Source organism: Tripterygium wilfordii, chromosome 7, assembly GCF_013401445.1.
Source record: "Tripterygium wilfordii isolate XIE 37 chromosome 7, ASM1340144v1, whole genome shotgun sequence".
Lineage (NCBI taxonomy): Eukaryota > Viridiplantae > Streptophyta > Magnoliopsida > Celastrales > Celastraceae > Tripterygium > Tripterygium wilfordii.
This window is the reverse complement of record NC_052238.1, coordinates 5494445-5515886: the sequence shown is the minus strand read 5'-3', so window position 1 is coordinate 5515886 and position 21442 is coordinate 5494445. Positions and strand designations below refer to the sequence as shown.

The 21442-nt window shown below is 36.0% G+C and overlaps 3 protein-coding genes across 3 annotated transcripts; 2 read left to right on the top strand and 1 right to left on the bottom strand.

The window, feature by feature from the left end:
* The first annotated feature begins 2516 nt into the window (after positions 1–2516).
* LOC120001639 (probable isoprenylcysteine alpha-carbonyl methylesterase ICMEL1) lies at positions 2517–9891 on the top strand. The gene is made up of 11 exons (XM_038850051.1): positions 2517–3229; positions 4395–4471; positions 4655–4724; positions 4850–4930; positions 5369–5443; positions 6442–6543; positions 6629–6769; positions 7034–7099; positions 7245–7388; positions 7515–7605; positions 9543–9891. Exons 1-11 carry the CDS (start codon positions 2853–2855, stop codon positions 9702–9704), a joined length of 1386 nt encoding a protein of 461 aa, XP_038705979.1. The 5' UTR covers positions 2517–2852; the 3' UTR covers positions 9705–9891.
* Positions 9892–12550: 2659 nt separating this feature from the next.
* LOC120002834 (cell wall protein IFF6-like) lies at positions 12551–14029 on the top strand. The gene is made up of 2 exons (XM_038851676.1): positions 12551–12963; positions 13058–14029. Exons 1-2 carry the CDS (start codon positions 12834–12836, stop codon positions 13789–13791), a joined length of 864 nt encoding a protein of 287 aa, XP_038707604.1. The 5' UTR covers positions 12551–12833; the 3' UTR covers positions 13792–14029.
* Positions 14030–17906: 3877 nt separating this feature from the next.
* LOC120002514 lies at positions 17907–18362 on the bottom strand. The gene has a single exon (XM_038851282.1). It carries the CDS (start codon positions 18360–18362, stop codon positions 17907–17909), a length of 456 nt encoding a protein of 151 aa, XP_038707210.1.
* Between the last annotated feature and the right edge of the window lie 3080 nt (positions 18363–21442).

Sequence of the window (21442 nt, the reverse complement as noted above, 5' to 3'; positions counted from 1 at the left end):
TAGATGAATGACCCAACTAGTGAGATTATTATACAATATTACCAAAAATGATAACTCAGAAAAAGCAATTGTAATCATTTTATCAAATTTATAGATATGATTTTTTTTTATCTTAATGTTAACAAGTGATATATAGAATCAAAAAAAATTTGGGGGCACTGGCCCGAACCCTTGAACAAAATTTTATCCACTCTAATATATGATGTTAGTTCCGTCCCTATAAAGGACGGAATCTGATATGACCATGTCTTGAATAAGTTAGGCGTTAGAACAAACTTGTTTGACACACATTACATCGATAAGATATATACTCGATCATTACAAAAGTGAATCAATTTCATGATCACGAAAAGGAGGGAAAATTTAATTAGGAAAATTGCGCAAATTAGTTTAAAAGATAAAAAGGGTGCATATTGACACATAGCACTAGAGCCATGGCAAACACAAAAAAAGGGAATGCAAAAGCAAACTGACGTTCATCTTCTTCTTTTTCTTCTCTCTTCAAGTAAAGTGCATGGCAATTAGTTCTTCCAAGGGATACTTTAAATTGAGTGCTATGATGTTGAAGTTAAATCAACCTACTAGCGTCCAATTTTACGTTCAATGTTAAAAAAAATAAATTAATTAAAGATGGTAGCTAATCAATGTCTTTATCATTGGCGTCGGGGGTCTATTGTAAAAAACTACAGCAAACTCCGCTGTAGCTCTTTTACAGCACAAATAAATATTTTTTTATTTTTAAAAGTTACAAATATGTAATATTTGGTCTAGCAAACTCAACGGTATTTTTTTGTTCGAAATAAAAATCAAACTCATCACGATCGAGATATCGAATGTTTTGAATTTATATCTGATAGTCTAAAATTGTGATGCATTTTTCATGTTGGATATGATATGTTATTTTGAACCAAAAAACATATCATTGCGTCATTACGTTTGTTAGGATGAATACTACACATTTATTATTTTTAAAAATAAAATAAAATTTTTTGTCACCTTCAAATTATATTACAGCGGGACTTGCTGTCACTCAGCCGCCACTCCTTTACCAATAGGGATCAATTTTTTTTTTTCAAATCTCTCTTGACTTCAGCTGGAAGCAAAACTAGCCTATTTGGCAATAAATTGCACAATCTTGGAGTTGAGTCTGATTAGGGTTTTGAGTTGGGGGATAGTTGTAGTCTAAATCACATTGCATGCAAGTAAACAATTTAACATAACTCGATTTGGTGGTATCCAAGTTCAAATCTCTCGTCCCGTTTACTTACCAAAAACAATGCCATTCAACATAAAAATGTATACACATGTGAGCTAATGTACAAGTTTGACACCCCATGCTAAACATATATCCTATAGTTTACAAAATAGAGGTCAACAAATTAGGTAGCTAGCGCTTCAAATGGGCTACCCGTTATTGTGGGGGTTCTTATCATCAACTTTTGAAAGGTTTCATTAAAGATGCTAATCATTTTAGAGCAATGATTAATAAAGATCGTTCTTTCTCCTAAAATGATTAACTTTAATGTACATATATGCATTGGAGAAGCTTGCTTAGCTCACTTGATCATATTTCTTTGGGACTTTTTTTTTGTTGTTGTTGAGAAAGTGCATAAAAGGGACCTTTAGTTTTGTACTTTTGATTGTCATTTACAAAAGCAAGGCATTGCAATTTGCAACTTCTGCCTTTTTCACCCAAGTAATGTAATTGGTATAGTAGCTTAGCTATCACGTGAACAAGTTGAAATTAGTGTTATATTTAACTTGATGGCAAACTCTTATATATCTCTAAGAAGCCTTCACAAAACTAAAGGTTATGGGTTTGATCTTCTTCATGTAATCCAATCAATTTGGAGTGGACTATTTTGCTCATTAAGACCCATTGAAACATGTTTAAAATGATTATAAATCATGAGATTGATTGAAGTCATGTAAGTAAACATGTATCCATGTTAATGTCAGGGTAATTTGGTAATTTTGAGACATTCTTGGTTTAACATGATTTTACTCTCAAGTCATTTTTTTTTTGTTAATTGGGCCGAAGCCCATCGTGGCAATGAAGATACAGGCTCAAACCATTAAATATTGATTAAGGAGTGAAAAGACCATTTCAAATTGGAGAGTGGAGACTTTCCCACAAAAATAAACCAAGTCCATGTAGTTCTAGACTAATCAAAGCCCATACTTTTAATAAAGCCCAAGCAAGTGTTTAGGGTTTAGGTAATCAAAAATGATAAAGATCCCTATGATAACTATCCTAGAAGCATTCTAATAATGTGTAACATGTATTTATTAGATGTGATTTTCAATGGACCCTTGGTACGATGTAATCACACTCAATTAATATATGCCATACACACTGCTGGGATTTTTTGAAATAGTTATTATTGGGATGACATCTTTATTGTTACGTAATATTGGTGAGAGGAAAAACAAATAGAAAAACGACAACCCCACAACAATGGACAAAAACGGCAAATAGAAACACACCACGAGTCATACAAGAACTGGATTTATACCTGCTTTTAGACAACAACTATAAGCCTACACCTACTCTGCCTTTCTTGCGCTGCCAAGTGTCAATCAATCATCTCTCTTGCTCTGTTACCTGTCATTTGCGATTAAGTATTCTGCCATGTTCGATTGCTTCTTCTTTCCATGCCAACAAGCGTGAACACTGTAGGGGCAAATTGCTACACACGTTTTTTGGTAACTACAAACACCAACTATGCGAAGTCTCTCCCTCATCCTTATCTGCTCTGATGGAAAAATCCGAAATTAGCTGTTCCAATTCCTAACAATACAGATTAAGATTGGCTCACCCAACACTTGTTCTTCAATCATTCGCTATAAAAATGCCGTCCCAGATCTTACCCATATCAAGCAAGCATCCACAGCCTTCCATTGGGCCACCCACCTCTGTGTCCCCTGCAGACACAATGATACTCAAAACAGAGATTATTGATGACCCAGCTACCAGTCTCCTCATCTATTCTTCATTTGAAGATGAAACTAGCTTACCCATCAAGCCCCTTTTGCCTAGGAATTCCAGTTTTAGTGCGAAGTCGGCTACGGCTAGCGGCTCCTATCAGCATCGTCGGCGCAGGACTGCCAGCGATAACTCTCTATCTCTCCTCTCCGACAACGATGGCCGTCCCCATTCCATTTGCGAGGACGTGGGACACGCTGCAGAAGAAACTCGTTTGAGTTTGAAGCTATTTAAATTTCTTGGGTACTTTTGTTTTGTTTTATTGTTTTATGACGAATTCTTCCTTTTTTGTTCTGTTTGCGGTGGTTCTTGATACCCATTTTGATTTATTAATTAGCGAGTAGTGAGTCCAGTGCTATTTATGATCTATTAGTTCATTTAATTTGTCATTGTAGTTGTCTTCAAGGATCGCTCTGTCTTGTGTCCTATGGGGTTGGTTTCAACCATCCATATTGAGAATATGGACTTTTGTAGTTAGGCTATTTGACGTATCATAGTAGTTCGATTGTATGGTTATGGCTGCCTTGAGCTTTCATTTCACATAAGTGTTTAATTTGCTAGGGTGCTGTTTCCCATTTTCTTCTATTCCGATTTGAAGCACGACAGAAGGTGAAAATAGGGTACCTATGATATTTTGGTTATTCCTCCGTTGACTAAATCAGCTACAAAAGTTACTTTCAGTTTATTGATAGACAGTTCTTGAGTTATAGCTTGCAAGCCTTGCATGTTCATTGTTTCAACTTAGTGTAAAGCTTAGTATTTAGTTTCCTTGATGCTCCTTCTATAGATATTCAGAACATAATCTCTTTCAAAGTAGAGCTCATTATTTGGCTACCGGAAGCAAGTCCTTACTCCAAAGAGGTGCAATTTGAATTATTTTTGAAGTTTATTAGAGGAATGTGAATAAGAAGGGTTCAATGTTAAATTGACAAAGAACCGCTTTGGAATTTTAGAAGTAATGCAAAATTGGAAGTGAGATTAAAGGTGTTGAAGAGATAGTTAATAATAACCAGCCTTGTGTTTCTTTCTATTGCCGTTGGCTCATCGTCCTTCATTACTAGGGCAAATTAGAAGAGCGCTTGACTTATAGATATGGGTACCGCTGATAACATGGAAGTCTCCCCCGCTACAATTCCATGCAAAACTTTGCTTATGATAGGTAAACCTTTCAATTCAATCAATTTGGATTCCCCTATGCACTTTCGAGCAGTTCTCCACTACGTTTTACTAGAACCTGTTAAAATGTTTTTAATGTAAGAGTATGAAAGCATGATTACTTCGAATTTGTTTGAAGACGGGGATTGGTTAGCTTATCAATACGAGAAATGGTTGTTCTTATGTATGCTTCATTGCTTTGTCACGTCTATTCTAGCCATTGAATGCATCCTGATCATTTTTACTTATTCAGGGAAGGATACAGATGGATTACAAGATTTCTTGCCTTCAATTGTTATGCTTTGCTGCTTTTCCCAGGTGTTGTTCAAGGTAAAAAATTCACAATATATTTTCCATGCTAATCCCCATTATTGCTCTCATGTAATTATAACCCATATCACTGGTTTTGTATGGCATTTTTACCTTTCAATATTAGAGAACTGATATTTTTTTGGATTTAGCTGTAAAAATCTGGTTTTGATGGAACTTAACTAGTCCATTTTTCCTTTGCAGTTGGATATAACTATTTCTTCTCTACTCAGATTCGTAGAGGTATAGTTTTTGGTGATCAGCCTAGAAATCGGTATGCCTTTCGCTTGGTTTATCTCTTACGTATTTGATTTTTGTCAATAAGAGTTCATTCAGTCTGTGAATTCTTACTACAATAAGTGCTTTGGCATGACAGGCTACGTTACTTCCTTTGTGCAGACTTGATTTGTATCTACCAAAAAATAGCAATGGGCCAAAACCTGTTATTGCATTTGTAACAGGTGGAGCCTGGATTATTGGGTGAGTGATCCATGCTTCTTGATATTTCCTACTTTATTTTTCTTCGGATATACTTGATCAAATAACAGTTTGCGTATATGGTTATATGGTGGTCCTGGACATTTTATATGATGGCTCTAGAGATGTGAATCTCTTACGGCAGGAAAAATGGTCTATTAGTTAGATGATCAAGCTGACAATGATTTGATTATTTTATTCGTTCTATCATAACATTATTAGGAGCGTAGAATCATTCCCAAATTAACAGAGAAAAGGTCGGTAAAAGTATTGCTTGGTCTGTCTTTTGTTGTTCAGTAACAGCACTTGAGTTATGTAGATTAACGGAGGGATGCCTAATCAACTAAAATTTACTATCGTTGCATGCTACATGTCTTAAGTGTCTCTCATAACTGTTTGTCCTTTGTTTGGATGTTTTAAAGGAGATTTTTGTTGATGCAGTTATAAAGCATGGGGCACTCTCTTAGGGCATCAGTTGTCAGAACGAGGCATCATAGTGGCTTGTATAGATTACAGGTGATTTGTTTTGGCTTTATCGTTATACTAGAAGCTAGCTATGTCTATACATAACCTTCATTCTAGATTTAGTTGACTGATATGAATACGATACATTTATGTTTTGCACTTATTTGCAATACTGATCTTTTACTTATTCATCAAGTATGATTTGTTTGAGCTCTAAATAATGCTATCACCTTTCGTTGAAGTGTTTCCAAATATCGCTTTTCATGATTGACATGATTAAATTCCTGTGTACAATTCATAAATGTGTGGATACTAGTTTTTCTTGGAATAGATGTTTTCTAACTAGTTAGGCTTGCTCTGCAATTTATCTTTGAAGATCTTCATGCCATGTTGTATGTTTATTCTTAATGAAGACTTCTTTTTGTACTTATCCCTTTACGGTGATATTACAGCTAGTCAATTTTGCACTAAAGAGAAAATAAATGATAGAAGTTATGGCATTCCACCAGTGTTTGTCTGAGGTTCTGTTTGTTTGTTTTTTTTCCTCTGAATGTTGTGGTTTCACTTCCCTCAGTGGAAGGTTTTGTCCGGATATATACATACATACATATATATATATATAACAAGTGTATTTTCTATAAACTTTTAACATTTGGTTTGAATCAAAGAGAAATAGAGGTCTGTAATAGTAGTTTCACTTAATCTGTGGAGTTGAAGCTTGTCAATGTGCGGTGGACTTGTTCAGCTTATGATCATGCACTTAAATTGTCTTTGGTTCTGTTGAAATAAATTTTTATTAATTGTTGCACCTAGTTATATACGCAGAAATACTATATTGTGAACGAAATTTTTGTATTGGCCGACCATTCCATGATCACTTCACGTAACTCCATGATCATGGATTCCAGATCCAATATCATTGCTTGAAATTTAATCATTATTCTTTTTTTAGGTGGATAATTTGATGAAGTTAGCATCACTGCTTGTGCTTCTACTGCAATAAGAGCTATGAATTGTTACCCCAGTCTTGTAATTTTTCGAACATTCAGGAATTTCCCTCAGGGAACTATGAGTGACATGATGGAGGATGCTTCTCGGGGTATTTCATTTGTATGCAACAATATTGCTGAATATGGAGGCGATCCTAGTAGGTAATGGAAAAGTTGTTTCTTCTTTCTTTCTTTCTTTCTTTGATGGGAGGTTTGTTTTTGCTTACCCTACTCATAATTTCTGTAGGATATATCTGATGGGACAGTCAGCTGGAGCACACATTGCTGCTTGCACGCTCCTGGAGCAGGCAATCAAAGAGGCTGGGGAAGGGGAAAGCAATACTTGGAGCGTCTCACAGTTAAAAGCTTATTTCGGTTTATCTGGAGGGTAAATCAATAATGTCGTATTTCTGTGAATGTTTTCGAATTTCTCCCATATTCAAATGGCGGTTAGCTTCTTCATGGCTACTTAATATTAATGGAAGTAGTTCTAAATCATCAATAAGGTACTGGTCCAGATAGGGATGATTATATCAAAAAAATCTGAAATAGCTGTTGTGCCTCGAGCTCGAAGCATAACTTTCTTTGTTAATGTTTCCATTTGAATATTCTTCAACTTTCTCTCAAGTTTGCCCTTAATGGTCTTCAACAGGTACAATTTGTTTAATTTGGTTGATCACTTCCACAGTCGAGGTCTTCACCGGTCCATCTTTTTAAGGTAACATTATTCTTCAACCCTCAGTGAGTCCTTGATATGCAATCGTAGCCCTTAGTAGATATTTTAATTCCCCTACATATGTCTAAATTCAGCACTTTCCCCGTTATTGTTGTGTGATATAATGGCTCTGAATTTTTTTACACAGCATAATGGAAGGGGAACAATCTTTGCAAAAATTTTCCCCTGAAGTCGTAGTACAAGACCCGAATATTAGAAATGCAGTTTCACTTCTGCCTCCCATTACTCTTTTTCATGGCAGTGCTGATTATACCATTCCACCAGATGCCAGGTCTGACCCTTCTTCCCTGCCTCGTTGTTCTATTAGACTTGATACTCATACTTGTATTGGCAGTAAGCTGCATATCTAAATCGTTTTCATTGGCTTCTCAGTCTAACCTGTTCTTTCATATTGCAGTACGAATTTCGCCGAATCTCTTCAAAGAGTTGGTGTTAGAGCTCGATCGATACTGTATGAGGGAAAAACTCACACAGATTTGTTTGTTCAGGTAAGCATTCTCTGATGAAGTTTATATATGGGTTTGCTTGGCAGGATTGGGGATTTTACAGGATCTTGCGGCAGTCTAAACTTGATTGACTGAGCTTCTTCTCTAGATAGGGTGCCCATGACCGACACAAAAGTGCGTGTACTTACCCCAAGTGTAGGGTATCGGTCAGTAATAAAACCGATGAGTCTGGTATCGTATCCACAAGGAAGGAATGCAAATATGATGGTGAATGGTATGCAAACAACTTGCTAACACTACTAAACACAATTAATATCAAAATAAAAATAAAGACAAGTAAGAAAGGTGGTCGAATGACTCGGTAGCATACGCAATTTGTAATCAAAATTAAAATTTGATTTGAAACAATTAATTATAAACCTAGTCCCTAATCCGTCTCGATGGCTATTTGATTCTCATACTCAAGGTTAATTATGCGTATACAAAGGAAATTGGACATGAAAACTTCTATTTCAACATGGAGGCCATCGGGCCTTTTGGCTTACGATGAACGCAAAGGGGTAGAGATATATTCTTATGCATTAATGTTCCCCTTTGGGAGCTCGGCTTTGTTAGCACCCTAGATTTCACACTTATAGTGTGTTTGGATTGAGAGATTTGAGGGGAAGGACGGAAGAGAAAGGGAGTTTCCTTCCAATTTTCTTGTTTGGATAGTTTATAAAAAAAATTAAGAAGAGTGTTTTTGAAGATGATTGGGATAAAGATTTCACTAAAAGGAAGGATTGTGAGAGAATTAGGGGGAAGATTCCCTTCCCTTCTCTCGAATCCCTCAATCTAAACACACTATTAAGATCAATTAACCATAACTCTATCATGCATATTCCATGAATTCCACAAAATCCCATCATCGATACACACAATTAAACCTATGCAATAAAAACTCAATCAATTGGGGAAATCATGCATTGGGCATTAATAATTCCTATTCAAGTATATTAAATTGAATCCCTAGACTATACAATTCAAAAACACAATAAACATGTTATTCTCATGCACCCAAATACACAACCATCTCAAAATCGAAAGAGAGATCAAAGCTACGACTCTTTAAACATACCTTGAGCAATGAAAACCTCGCACCCACCGTTCGAGACTAAAAACTAAAAAACAGACTTAGCTACTCATCAATTTTATAGAAGAAAAATCAATGTTTACAATTAAAATCACAAGAATTAAACAAAACCTAGAGAGAGAGAGAAATTACAATGGAGACTAGATCTTCAAGAGTTAATGAATGAGGTAGAGACCCAAATCTTAGGGTTTTCCCCCTTTTTTTACAATGAAAAATATCTAACCACCCTTACAAGATCAATCCTCATTGGTTACAATTAAGAAATACCCAAAAAACCATTCAAAAATGTGTTGCAGTTGTTGGTTCCCGACAAGGTGTCCAGACGACTTCTGAAGGTGTCCGAACACCTGGGTTTCATCAAGTTTTTGTCATAAACTCTGTTTCATTTTTCAAAAGAGGTGTCCGAACACCTTGGGAGGTATCCCAATACCTCACTGCAAAAATGCCCAAAAAAGGTGCTCTAAGTTACCTGAATTAGGTCTGATTCCTACGAAACCAAGGGGAAATATTTGTAAGTGTAAAACTAAGTTAAAATACAATAAAATACATTAGCTAAGTGTTTGAACATTATAATTAAAGGACATTGGAACCTCAAAATAAAGGTCCAATCGGCCCACATGTGTCTTCTTTTTGGATTCTTTGGCCTATGTGTATCTCTGCCAACTGTACTTACTTAAATTCCTTGGAGATCCCGGACTCGGTCAGGAGCTCTGATTTTGTTCTTAGCGCTTTTCGCTTAGAAAGCATTTGTAGCATATTGGGATAATTTGCAATGTTAGATGAATTGCAACAGACATTTTTGGATTCTGAACTTTCCTCGTTGTACTTTGATTGATATGATACACAGGATCCAATGAGAGGTGGGAGGGACCAGATGTTCGAAGACCTATTAACCTTTGTACACGCCAATGATGCAGAAGCTCTTTCGAAAGATGCGGTGACTCCTCCACGAAGGCGGCTTGTACCTGAATTCATGTTGCAGTTGGCAAGTAGTGTCAGCCCTTTCTAACCATCTCTGCAAGTCTCTTTGCTCTGTATTTAGCTTTATGGCTGAAGTATTTTAGTTGTCAAAAATCGTCCAAGCTATATGCTTAGCAGAATTATAGCTCCATAGCATTATAGCATGTATGGCTACAATACTGTATCTATAATTTCTTATGTCATACTTGACTTCAACCTCTCTTGATCTCCCTTGACATCACTTCTTTTGACTTCCTTCGTCTCGATACCAATTCCCCTCTTACAAATGAAGAACTTCATAGCTTACTTTTGACACACGTCTGTTACAAATTATCTATGTCTAATCATGTTAAAGATTCTTATCTTTAGGTTGATAACCACAATCTTAGGATGTCTAAGCCTCCGTTATAAAGAAGGGGTCTAGGGAAGCCAGTGAAGGGGACTTGAAAAAGAGAAGAAAAATATACACACGATTGATTTGAGATTGAAAACCCCCATCGATTTTATCATCGGAGTATTCTTGGTCGGAACCTCCACAGTCAAGGGTTCTCTAACACCCTTTTTGAATTTTGCATGATTGTTGATGATCCTTCAACATAAATCATTGATTATGGAAACGAGTCCCCCACAATTATCAAAATAGAACAAATTTCAACTTTAAGCTATTCACTCGAAACATTTGATAACGAAAATAAAATTTAATCAATCCTTCGGTGATGACAAATTATATAAACCATTGGTTATCACTGAACCTGTCATGAGGGTTCCACTCGTTATCATTTATGTGAAAACTACCGACCGAGGTTTATTTGGGATTTCATTGAATTATGGGGGTAAATTCTTGAAATGAATAGTCAATGTGTTATATATGCAAAGCCCAAAACACCCTTGGCCCAAATCAATCTCATCCACAAAAAACCTGTCTTTATGATTTTATTATCCACTGCGATCAGGACAAATTGACTTGGTCAATCTTGCGCCGCGATTTACGCTGCCCCTTGGATGAAGTTCATTGACTCATTGCACAGTGGCTTTAAGATCAAGTCTGTCATTCTATTGGGAATCAGGCAGTCGACAGTCGACCCTCAAGTCAAGTCCAAGAAACCTACTGTTCAAGAAAACGACACCATTCAGCCACCGTTTCGGATTACCGACCTATCCAAACGAAGCTCCTGACCATCACAAATATTTATCAACCAGTCAAAGCCTGAATCATATCAAAAATTGAGTTTCAAGTCGCAGCACCGTCGACTCGTCCCGTCGTCACTCCGATGTGCCTTTGGTCACTCATAGTACCATTCAACGGGTGCACCTTCCTCAACCATTTCTTGAACGAAATACTTACCGGAATCCAAAGTAATGTGTATGACCAAAACGAGAATCAAATTTTGTGTTTTAATTTTTTATCATCTTTAATTGCAACCATTGGTTGATCGAACGATAGAGATGAGATGCCCGTATAAAAGAATTCTCCTAAATCCATCTGCCATAAAAAATGAATCCTTGTGAATGGAATTTGAAAAATGAGGTGTATATTATGTCAACATCAAACATAAATAATTATAAAAGAATAAAAATAAAACTATCCCAATTATGTTTGGCCGAAGTTGTCCAAAATATTTTCTTCCCATCAAAGTGCCAAGAAATATATTTTTGGCCATATCCATCTTTTCAAAACTATCTTTTTTCGTGACCAAAAGTTGCTTCACTGAGTATCTTTGCCACAAAAGATGGGGCAACCAAAGCCAAATGAGTTGAATCTCAAGTCAATTTAGCCTCTCAATTTATGGATGAGTGTGAAGGCCACTTTTATAATTGTGTTCACATTTTTGAAAGAACAAAATTTCAAGGCTTTGAACTTTAATTTGCCGGCATTGCATACACATATACATAGACTTTCAACGTTTTGACCAATCATTCTTCACCAAAATGTTCAATATCACAAACCATGGGTTCTGTTTGGCAGAGCGGAAATCTTGATTTTCAATGCTAGTGGAAATGCTGTGAAAAATATGCTGAGCTTAAAGCTGTGAAATATGTTATGAAGTGTTTGATGAACTAAAAACTGACGCTAAAGGAAAAACTGTTGAAATAAAGTATTATAATATTAGTTTTTTATATTAAAATTAATCTAATAAATATAATTCTGATTAAAATTAATTTTAAGTATTAATTAATAAATATTTTTAATTATTAATTAATAAAATATTAATATTTCTTTATTTTAATTATTATAACTGTTAAAATATTTTTAAAGTATTATAAACTGTTAAAATATCTTAAGTATTAAAATTATTTTAATACGTAATCTGATAAATATAATTTTTATTAAAATTTAATAAATATAATTTATTATAAAAAAATTAAGTATATTAGAAAACTGTATATATAATATTATAATATTAAATAGAAAACTCTATATATATTATTAAAATTATGGGCCCACATTAATTATTATAAAAACTTAAAGATATAATCATTACATGGACCCCATTTAAGGAGCTTCTTATATTGCAGCGAAACCGCTGCAAAATGTGCAGCGTTTCTGCTGCACCAAACGGTGCAGCGGAAATGGAGAGAGCGGGGTGCAGCCGATCCGTTGCACCAAACAGGCAGCACGTCATGAGGGTTTCATTCTATCATTTATGAAAGCTACCGACGGAGGTTCAGTTGGGATTTCACTGAATTTCAAGGGCAAATTTGAAAATAAATTGATATATGCAAAACCCAAAATACCCTTGGCCCAATTCACTCTCATCCACAAAAGACCTGTCTTATGATTTTATCATCCAATGCAATCGAGACAAATTGACTTCGTCAACGTTGCCCCAAGAATTGGGCTGCATGAAGGTCATTACACGGTGGCTAAGGTCAATATGGTCAATCTGGTGACAGCCAGTCGTGATTGGACGGTCAACACTCAAGTCCAAGAAACCCATTCTCCAAGAAAACGCTATAGGGACCTCACAACTCACTAGTGTCTAGCCTTCAACCCACGAGGTTGGAACTTGAACACAACAACAAATTTGAGTCAGGCCCACCAAGGCGAGCCCAAGTATGGTATGAGGTGTGTGTATATATATATATATACATATATAATATAAGCATGTAACAAAGTAACAGTAGGAGCTCTAAAAGGGTATAAGGCTTTAAATTAGTTAGGGGTGAAGGAGAGAAAATGTTGAGGATTAAGGCTTCATCTAATTCCCTCATCATTTGTTGCTTCCTCTTGATTAATATTACGGTCCTCCTCTCCATCCCACACTGTGTCTCTTCTAGACTACTATCAACAAATTTTCCTCAAGACTGTAAGTAATCTCTCTCGTCCTCTGCATTCAATTGCATATCATTTCTAACTATTTCAAAATACTATAAATTTAAGATAAATAATGTTCTTTGCAGTTGGTTGGGGAGGAAACCAAAATGAAGATGATGACCATAGTAAAACCGATAAACAACGCAGCGTCTCAGGCCACGACGGTTCTGCAACCGGTGGCGACACTCCGCCTTCAGGCGTAGTACAAATGACACCTCCATCTCCAAACTCCGCGTTCACATATCAGAAGGTGAACAACAGTGGCAATGGGAAGCAGACAGTTACCAACAATAGTACTGGTGGGTCGGTCCAAATTGTGAATAACAAAGGTAACGGGACTCAAGACGTTACAAATAACGGGAACGGTAGTCAGAAAGCTGACAACAACGGTAATGGATCACAAACTGTCTCAAATAACGGTAATGGATCACAACAGGCTTCCAATAACGGTGACGGAACTCAAACCGTTGTCAACAATGGTGGAAATGGAAATCAAAATGCTAATAATAATGGTAATGGGATTCAAGCTGTTAAAAGTAACGGTTGTAGTGGGAACCAAAATGTTTCCAATATTGGTAATGGGATTCAAGGTGTTGAAGGTAATGGTTGTAATGGGGACAACAATATCTCGAATAGTGGTAATGGTATTCAAGGTGTTAAAAATGGTGCCGGTGGATCTGAAAGTGGTACTGTTAATGGTAATGGAATGCAGGCAGTTACTAACAATGGATGTACTGTTAATGTTGGTGCCAACGGAATTCAAATTGGCAGCAAATGTGGTACTGGAGTTAACCAAGAGAATGGGAATAATCCGCCATAATGGACCTTGAGATGGCTCGACTGGTTGGTCATGGCTCGTTTTTATGATTTACTGCTGCAATGGAAATGTTAGTTTGGGTGTTTATGAGTTCAATTAGTTATGAAATTGTCGTCTATTTCTATCTAAGTGAATGAATGATGTTTGTTGCTCTGGTTTGGCACATTGAGGTACTGTATGTTGGCAATGTTTAGTGATTGCTTTTAAACTAGGTGTTGTAATTCCTAGTGTGTAAGCTATATATGAATATTTAATTTGCATCTCCTAAATAGTAAATATCCAAATGAATATTGGCATAGCTTCTCTAAAATGAATCCACGAATTATCCTCTACTGACCAAACCAAACATCATATGGATGAGGACCACGAAGATGATGAAGTTTCATGGAGAGATAAGGTTACAATATGGAGAGATAAGGCAGTGGAGAGATAAGGAAGTTCCTCATGGGTCCTCAAATGGTTCAAAGTGAGATATACTTGGTGATATGTTCGCTTCAGGTGAGACTCGCTCAAGACAAAAGATGGTTCAACTACAAGCTTACTCCTATCCTTATCAGATCAACATCATCAAACGGAGAAGTGAACAAATCTCTACAGATCATTGATCTTTCACAAGAGAAGCTTCAGCCTTCAGTCTTATCTTCAACAATTAGTTATCCAGTCATGAAGATTAACGTGCAACAAACAAAGTGATAGGATTGTTTACCATATACACTGTTAGGCTGTTAAAACAAGTTGTATATATTTGCCTGTGTTTATCGTGTATAAGTTAAGCTTGAAATAATATTTGGATTCTTAATTTTATCTAAATGGACCCCAGTAAACTTTAAAGTTTAGCCCTTTCATCTCACTCATTGGGATTTGACCAACGGTTGAGATTAAAGGTTATGAAATTTTTTAAAAAATTAGAATACAAGTCACCTCCAGCATCCCAACATCCAAAATCGTCATCCAACCACCGTTTCAGACGACTAACCGACTGAAATGAAGCTCCCGATTGCCACAAACTTTTACTAACCAGCCGCAGCTTGAATCACGTTGGAAATTCAGCTTGAAAGGGTGGCACCACCCACTATTCCCGTCGTCGATCCGAGCACTGATGGTACCATTCGACTCGTCTCAGCGAGACGTACCTTCCCCCACCAACTTTTGACCAAAATAGTCACCGGAATCCTACGTATTGTCTACGACCCGAACATAAATCAAACTTAGTGTTTTAATTTTTTTTATCAACTTTAATCTCAGCCGTTGGTCAAATCCAACAGTTAAGAGTTTACGGACATCCGTAAAGGATAATTATCCTAAATCCTTATGCTTAAAAAAAATTCTTGTGAATATATGGAATTTTTTTTTTTTAAAAAAAAGAGGTGTATATTATCTCAACGTCAAACATAAAAAAAACAGAGAAAAAAAACAAAGTTATGGTGCGTTGAAGTTGTCCTAACTCCTAAATGGATTATTCCCATGAGAATTCCAAGAAATATGTTTGAGTGATAAAAAATTTCGAACTTTGAACTCTGATAGCTTGCATTGCATAGACATACACATGCAAGTATGCAACCAATCATTCTTCACCAAAATGTTCAGATAACAAACAGGCCAACAGGGATAAACAAAAATGGCAAACATGTCTTCCTCTTCTTTTCTTATCATATGTTTCTTCTGCTTCATCATAAGCACACTCTTTGTCCAATAATCAGGACTTGCTTCAGAAATATTAGCTGATATTACGCATACTGATAATAAATATATATAGAGTTTTGACATTTTGAAAGAAGAAAAATTCAAAGCATTGAAGAGAGAATTTTGATTGAGTAGCCAGGCTGTATACCAAATAGGAAAGCTTGAGCCTCTGCCGCTAGACTAGAATCAGTTCTTCGTGAGGGTTTAAGAGCAAAGGGATTGGGGTAGGCTGTTATTAAAGAATAATAGCAACCTCTGTTTTTGTTATGATATCAGCCATCCATTTGATCTATTTGTTAAAATAAGAGCCACGTAAGTAATCCATAATGTTACTCACAAAAGGAGAAAGAAGTCTAGTCTTTGATGGCTCTCGCATCTCTTCATTCTCTCTCGCTCTCGCTCTCGCTCTCGCATCTCTCTGATGGCTCCAACAAATACTATCACTGGGGCTTCATCTTCCGTCAGATTTTTTCAAGTTCAATGCCTTCTAAGCCGACGCCGTTCTCAAGTACCATCCCCTCCTCTGTCTCCCTCTCTATTTCTCTCTGTTCAACTGCCAAGTAGGTTGTTTCTGTAACTTAACCGCCGAATCGAGTTTTTTCTGGGTCTCTCGCCGTAGAATTGTGTAGGTTTGATGTTCATTAGCAAACATATCCAGTTTTGACACTATCGAAGAACCTGAAGGTCCTGAACAATTGTTCTTCTTTGTGTTTGACTTCATGGGAATGTCACAGAAAAATGCATAACCTCTCAACCTTCCTGTCTTCTACTAGATCTATTACTTGAAATTATGCCACCATTTGTATCATCAAAATAGTTGATTTAGAAATTGAACTATTGTATATGTTTGTCAAATTTCATTGTTTTGATCCAATACCTTCTGGTCTCATAGAAGAAAACAAATGGAAGAACCAAACAATTGCTATGAAATCTTAACATTCACAGTATATTTAGATAAAACAAAGGCCAAATGGTCAAAAATTACAATTTCCTTAACAAAATAAGAATCACATATCACAGGACAAAAATGTTTCATATGTTCGATGATGACGGTCTTGGCACTCCTCCGAAGCTTCTCATATATTCTGAAGTCATTTGCAATTGTGCTAAATTTATCGTGCTAAAATTTCCAAGAATTGCCAAATTCCGCCAATGTGCAATATCCTGATAATAGAAACAAAATCAGTATATCGTTCAGAAAGTCACTACATTTTGTATTATTCATATTTGCAGAACTTACTTGCAAGTTGTAACTCAAATTAGTTTGAGGTTGAAAGCCAAGTCCCTCCATACTCAATTGATTGACATTTGATGCACCAATATAGGGCCTTATTTGCATTGAGTGTACCTAAGATCAACAACAATTTAAGAACGTAAGTAACAATAAAACTTTTTGGTCGTTTGCTAGCTTTACGTCCTTCCCGCTTTTTAAAACCTTTAGCTTCCTCCATTAAACTATTAGTTTGAGGCACTTGCCCTTGCCCTTGCACTGGCACTTGCTTTACTTGTCCCTCTACAACTTGTTTTTCCAAGTCCTTCAATGTTCTCTCCACTAGGGCACTAGCTTCTTGATTTTCACTACATCGAGAGGCAAGTCTAACCATCCTAGGACATATTCTTCTATAGGTTCTAGCACTCTCCAAGTTACCATTCTCTTCTACTGTCTCTTCAAAATATAAGCTGTGGGAATCGACATAATACCAAGACGATCCAAAACCCGTATAACATGACAACATAAAAACCCAACATGTTCAAACATACGGCAGCTGCAAGAAAAGCTTTCATTCGAAGGAGTATGCCATACAGTGTACTCCCTATGATCTCTTAAATTCTCTATATAATACTCATGCATTGGCTGGTCTTGTTTGACATCTTTCACTCTTGTACCTGTTGCCAAATCAACTTCATCTTGAAACAATGCATAGATTTTAGGCGTGTACACTTGTACAGCTTGCTTCAAAAATGGAGAGTTTCTGAATCGTCGTGTAGGAATTTTTTTCTCTACAATCAAATTCTGCCTCCAACTCCTTTTGTCTTTTCTGTTCTATTACCCTCTCAAAAATTGTCAAAGAAATCAGCTATTCTAAGAGTTGATACCAAGTGGTCCTTTAGATCACCATTCGGCTCCTTATGTTTGTGTGCTTCTAAAAAACTATGAAACAACCACTTGAATGTCTCAATTGTCTCAGCGTACAAAAGTGCAGCACCAAAAGTAACAAGCGTTCTATGGTGATTAAAACCGGTGAAAACAGCAAGAGGACGTAATTCCTTATTAGTTCCATATGTTGTATCAAAAGTAATCACATCTCCAAAATATGTGTAATCAATAATCATTTTTGCATCAACACAAAAAATATTAGTGATTTGCATTTCATTGTCCAATTGAACAACATAATGAAAAGCTGGATTTTTAGTTATTTGATCTTGAAAGTACCTTAGCACAAAGAGCTAGCTTCTCCATGCTCCATGAATTTTGACCTTCTTATTCTCAAGTAGTTTTTCTGATCATTTGCGGTATACCCAAGGTTACTCCTCCCTCCAGCTTCCCTACTCATTAACTCAATTGCATCTTTGGGCTTAATTCCAGATCCACATACTAGATCTATTGCAGCTGCCTGCACTTCAGTTATTTTTCTTTGTGACCTCATCATGTATGCAGTCTCCGAGAGATGAAGCAAATGATTATGTTCAGAAACAAAATCATATACTTTGTACTTTCCACTCTTCCGATCAAGTGAAAGAAATAATCTTGCTTTACAATCAGTTCTTGTCTCTGCTCTATGGTTACCGCTAGTTCGACGCTTGTCTTCTCCTCTAATGCCTTCTTTAGAGCACACAAATCCTTTACTAGTAATTTGATCATCTTTTGGACTCTTATTTTTGAAATCCATTCGCACTGAAAATGATGCAGTGCGGAAGTTAAAACGCTTCTTGACGCAAAAGCGAAAGCTAGAACACTTGAATTCGTTCACGATGAAATCAAGAAACTTGGAATCCACCAAGAACAATTGAGAAAACCTCAAGGAATTTTATTAATAAAACTGAATGTATCAATTACAAACGTTTATGAGACTATTTATATACTGACAAAACAATCAAACTCTAATTGGACTCCTCATTAAACTAGAATTGGAAAATTGGAAACATAAAACGTACAGGAAACTTAATTAACTCCGTTGGACTACAAAACAACATCTTTTTGATCTCCTTCCAAATCTAAAATTTATTTCTTCAAAATCAGTCCTCGGAAACATATTATAGTAAGGAAACACACAAGGGAATCAAAAGTTATGGACGGTCAAAGTTGGAAACTGAAACTTTAATTTCCAAAAACAGCAACTTCAATTCCGATTCAGATTTGGCTTCCTCCGAACACGTTCCAACTTCTCAAAGGACTATTCCGTGGTCCATGGACCATTCTACGTCAGAAAACCCCATTTGTTTCCCATAATTGGACCAATATTCCCAAGCCTCTTCTAGCATATTAAATACCATTCCAATATGAGGTGTCAATTCCTCAGCATTGTCATCCATAATAACACTTGACATCTGCATATTAACATGGTAGAAAAAAATATTTTAGAAACAGAGCAAATAATATTCTATTTGTAGTGGCACTTCCTATTCTTCTATAAATTAAATCCTCACCACCCATGACCCAACTAATATCAATCCAAAACACCAGTACCAAGCCGATCAATTTCAAAAATTAGAAAACAAAAGTGCAAGCATTCAATACAAAATCTATAAAGAATCGAAGGAGAAAAGGAATACCTGTACCCAAGAACGGCGAGAAAATTGTGAGCATGATAGAAAGTCAGAGAGATAGATCATAGATGATGATTTAGGTGCACCCATGGCCACAAATAATCGACAAATCCATCTGTTTTCGTCCGTCTATGTTTAGAAAGAGATAAAAAAAAACGCTGCATATTCTGACTTGTTTCAAAACAACCTAATTTGCAATCACAAATGGGAGGGAAATTTAATGCTTACGTGGCTCTTATTTTAACCAATAGATCAAATAGATGACTGAGATTATAACAAAAACAGAGGCTGCTATTATATTCTTTAATAATAGCCTTCCCCAATCCAGAGGCGGAGTAGAGCACATAATCCTTCTTTCACTATTTTCGAATGATTGCTCCAAGCCCCACCGTAGAACGAGCATCAATCCAGGAGCCATCAACATTGACTTTGAGCCACCTTTCATATGGGGCATACCAAGTACAAGCCATAGGCTTGCTGGCCAAGGATGGACCAAGCCTCTCGAACTTATGGGATCGGGTTTATAAACGAAGCGAAGAAAATTCGCTGGTGCAAATTTTTTTTTGCGTTAATTATTAATTTTTTTTTAAAGTATGAAAAATAACATTAAAAATCAAAATATTATAGGACAAAAGTGAGTAATAATGGAAAATTGATCTACAAATACTGTCAACAACTTTTATATTTTGAAAGTGAATTATCGGGTCTTTGAACAAAAACTTTATGATGACTCTATCAAAGGATAAGTTATGAGTTTTTAAAATATGGACATATTAGTGTCCGCTTTAAGAAAGTTGGACATTTAAGTTAAAGAAAAAAATATTTTGTCATATAAATATCTCTTTTAAAAATTACATAATCTCACATTTGCCCTTTTTTTTAATAGGCATGAATCTAAAAAATACCAAGATCTAACACACCTACTATCCATCTCCACCACCGCCACCATCGTCCTCCACCACCATCGCACCTCCACATTCATCTTCTTCATTTTCTTATTCTTATTCTTCTTATTTTTATTAGTGTCCATCTTCATCTTGTTAGATCTGATATGTAATATGAGATCTGAGATCATAATCGAAGTTCAGAAATGAGATCATACAGATTTGAGATTCTTTAAAATAATTTATTTTATTTAAATTGCACTACAACAAATTAGCTCTTTAGCTGCGGTCAAAACCGCTGGACAAAATTTTACCTGCGGTACGTAAACCGCGGGGGGAGTAGGCGTCACAAAGACAATACCTGCGATTTATATGACCACAGGAAAATGAAAAAATGAACGCAAGACTAGTCGCTCAAATACACGCGGGTTGCAACCGCGGCTATAAATATAAAATTTCGCAGTTACATGTGCCCTTAGATGCATGCTCATATTCAATAATGCACAGGTATAATATTGATTTAACTGTAGGTGTAAGTTGTCATTTTTATTTTGCATCAATTTCATCCATCTGGCAAACTTCAAAGAAATTTAAGATAAAATAATTTCTATTTTGAAAATTTTCCACCGACTCAATCTCCTAAACAGTGCATACCTAACTATATACCGAAAGGAATTTAATCAAGATAAAAAAACATAGCGATTCAATGAATAGGAATCAAGTAGCAAATTCAATGAAGCGATATTTAACACACAACGAAAAATATCACAAAACATATACAGAACAAAGTATCGGGCACCAGATACCAATAAATGAGTAATCACTACATGCCATAAGAGGAAATCAAAATTCACAACACCACAACTAAGTTCCAAACGAATCTAATCAGAGACAATAGAAAACTAATAATTCTTAATGTAGATGACATTAAGAAATTTAGTGAGCAAACAAATACTCTTGCAGATGGCTCGGGAGAAAACCAAAATGATGATGATGACCATAGTAAGACCGGCTTCAGACGTAAGACAAATGACACCTCCATCTCCAAAATCTGCCATCGCGAACAACTGTGGCAATGGGAAGCAGACAGTTACCAACAATAGTCTAGGTGGGTCGGTCCAAATAGCGAATAACAAAGGCAAGGGGAATCAAAACGTTACAAATAACGGTAACGGTAGTCAAAAGCCGACAACAACGGTAATGGATCACAAACCATTACAAATAACGGTAACCGTGCAGCCTGATGTATCCAGTGATAGAAAATATATATAAATAACATAAATAAATAATAAAGTAGGGAGACCACAAGAGATAAAGTG

Coding starts and splice junctions, on each gene's coding strand:
- LOC120001639 (XM_038850051.1), top strand. CDS start 2,853: ATGCCGTCCCAGATCTTACCCATATCAAGCAAGCATCCACAGCCTTCC. Junction 4,472..4,654: donor TTTCCCAGGTGTTGTTCAAG/GTAAAAAATTCA, acceptor TTTCCTTTGCAG/TTGGATATAACTATTTCTTC. Junction 7,100..7,244: donor CACCGGTCCATCTTTTTAAG/GTAACATTATTC, acceptor TTTTTTACACAG/CATAATGGAAGGGGAACAAT.
- LOC120002834 (XM_038851676.1), top strand. CDS start 12,834: ATGTTGAGGATTAAGGCTTCATCTAATTCCCTCATCATTTGTTGCTTC. Junction 12,964..13,057: donor AACAAATTTTCCTCAAGACT/GTAAGTAATCTC, acceptor TGTTCTTTGCAG/TTGGTTGGGGAGGAAACCAA.
- LOC120002514 (XM_038851282.1), bottom strand. CDS start 18,362: ATGGATTTCAAAAATAAGAGTCCAAAAGATGATCAAATTACTAGTAAA.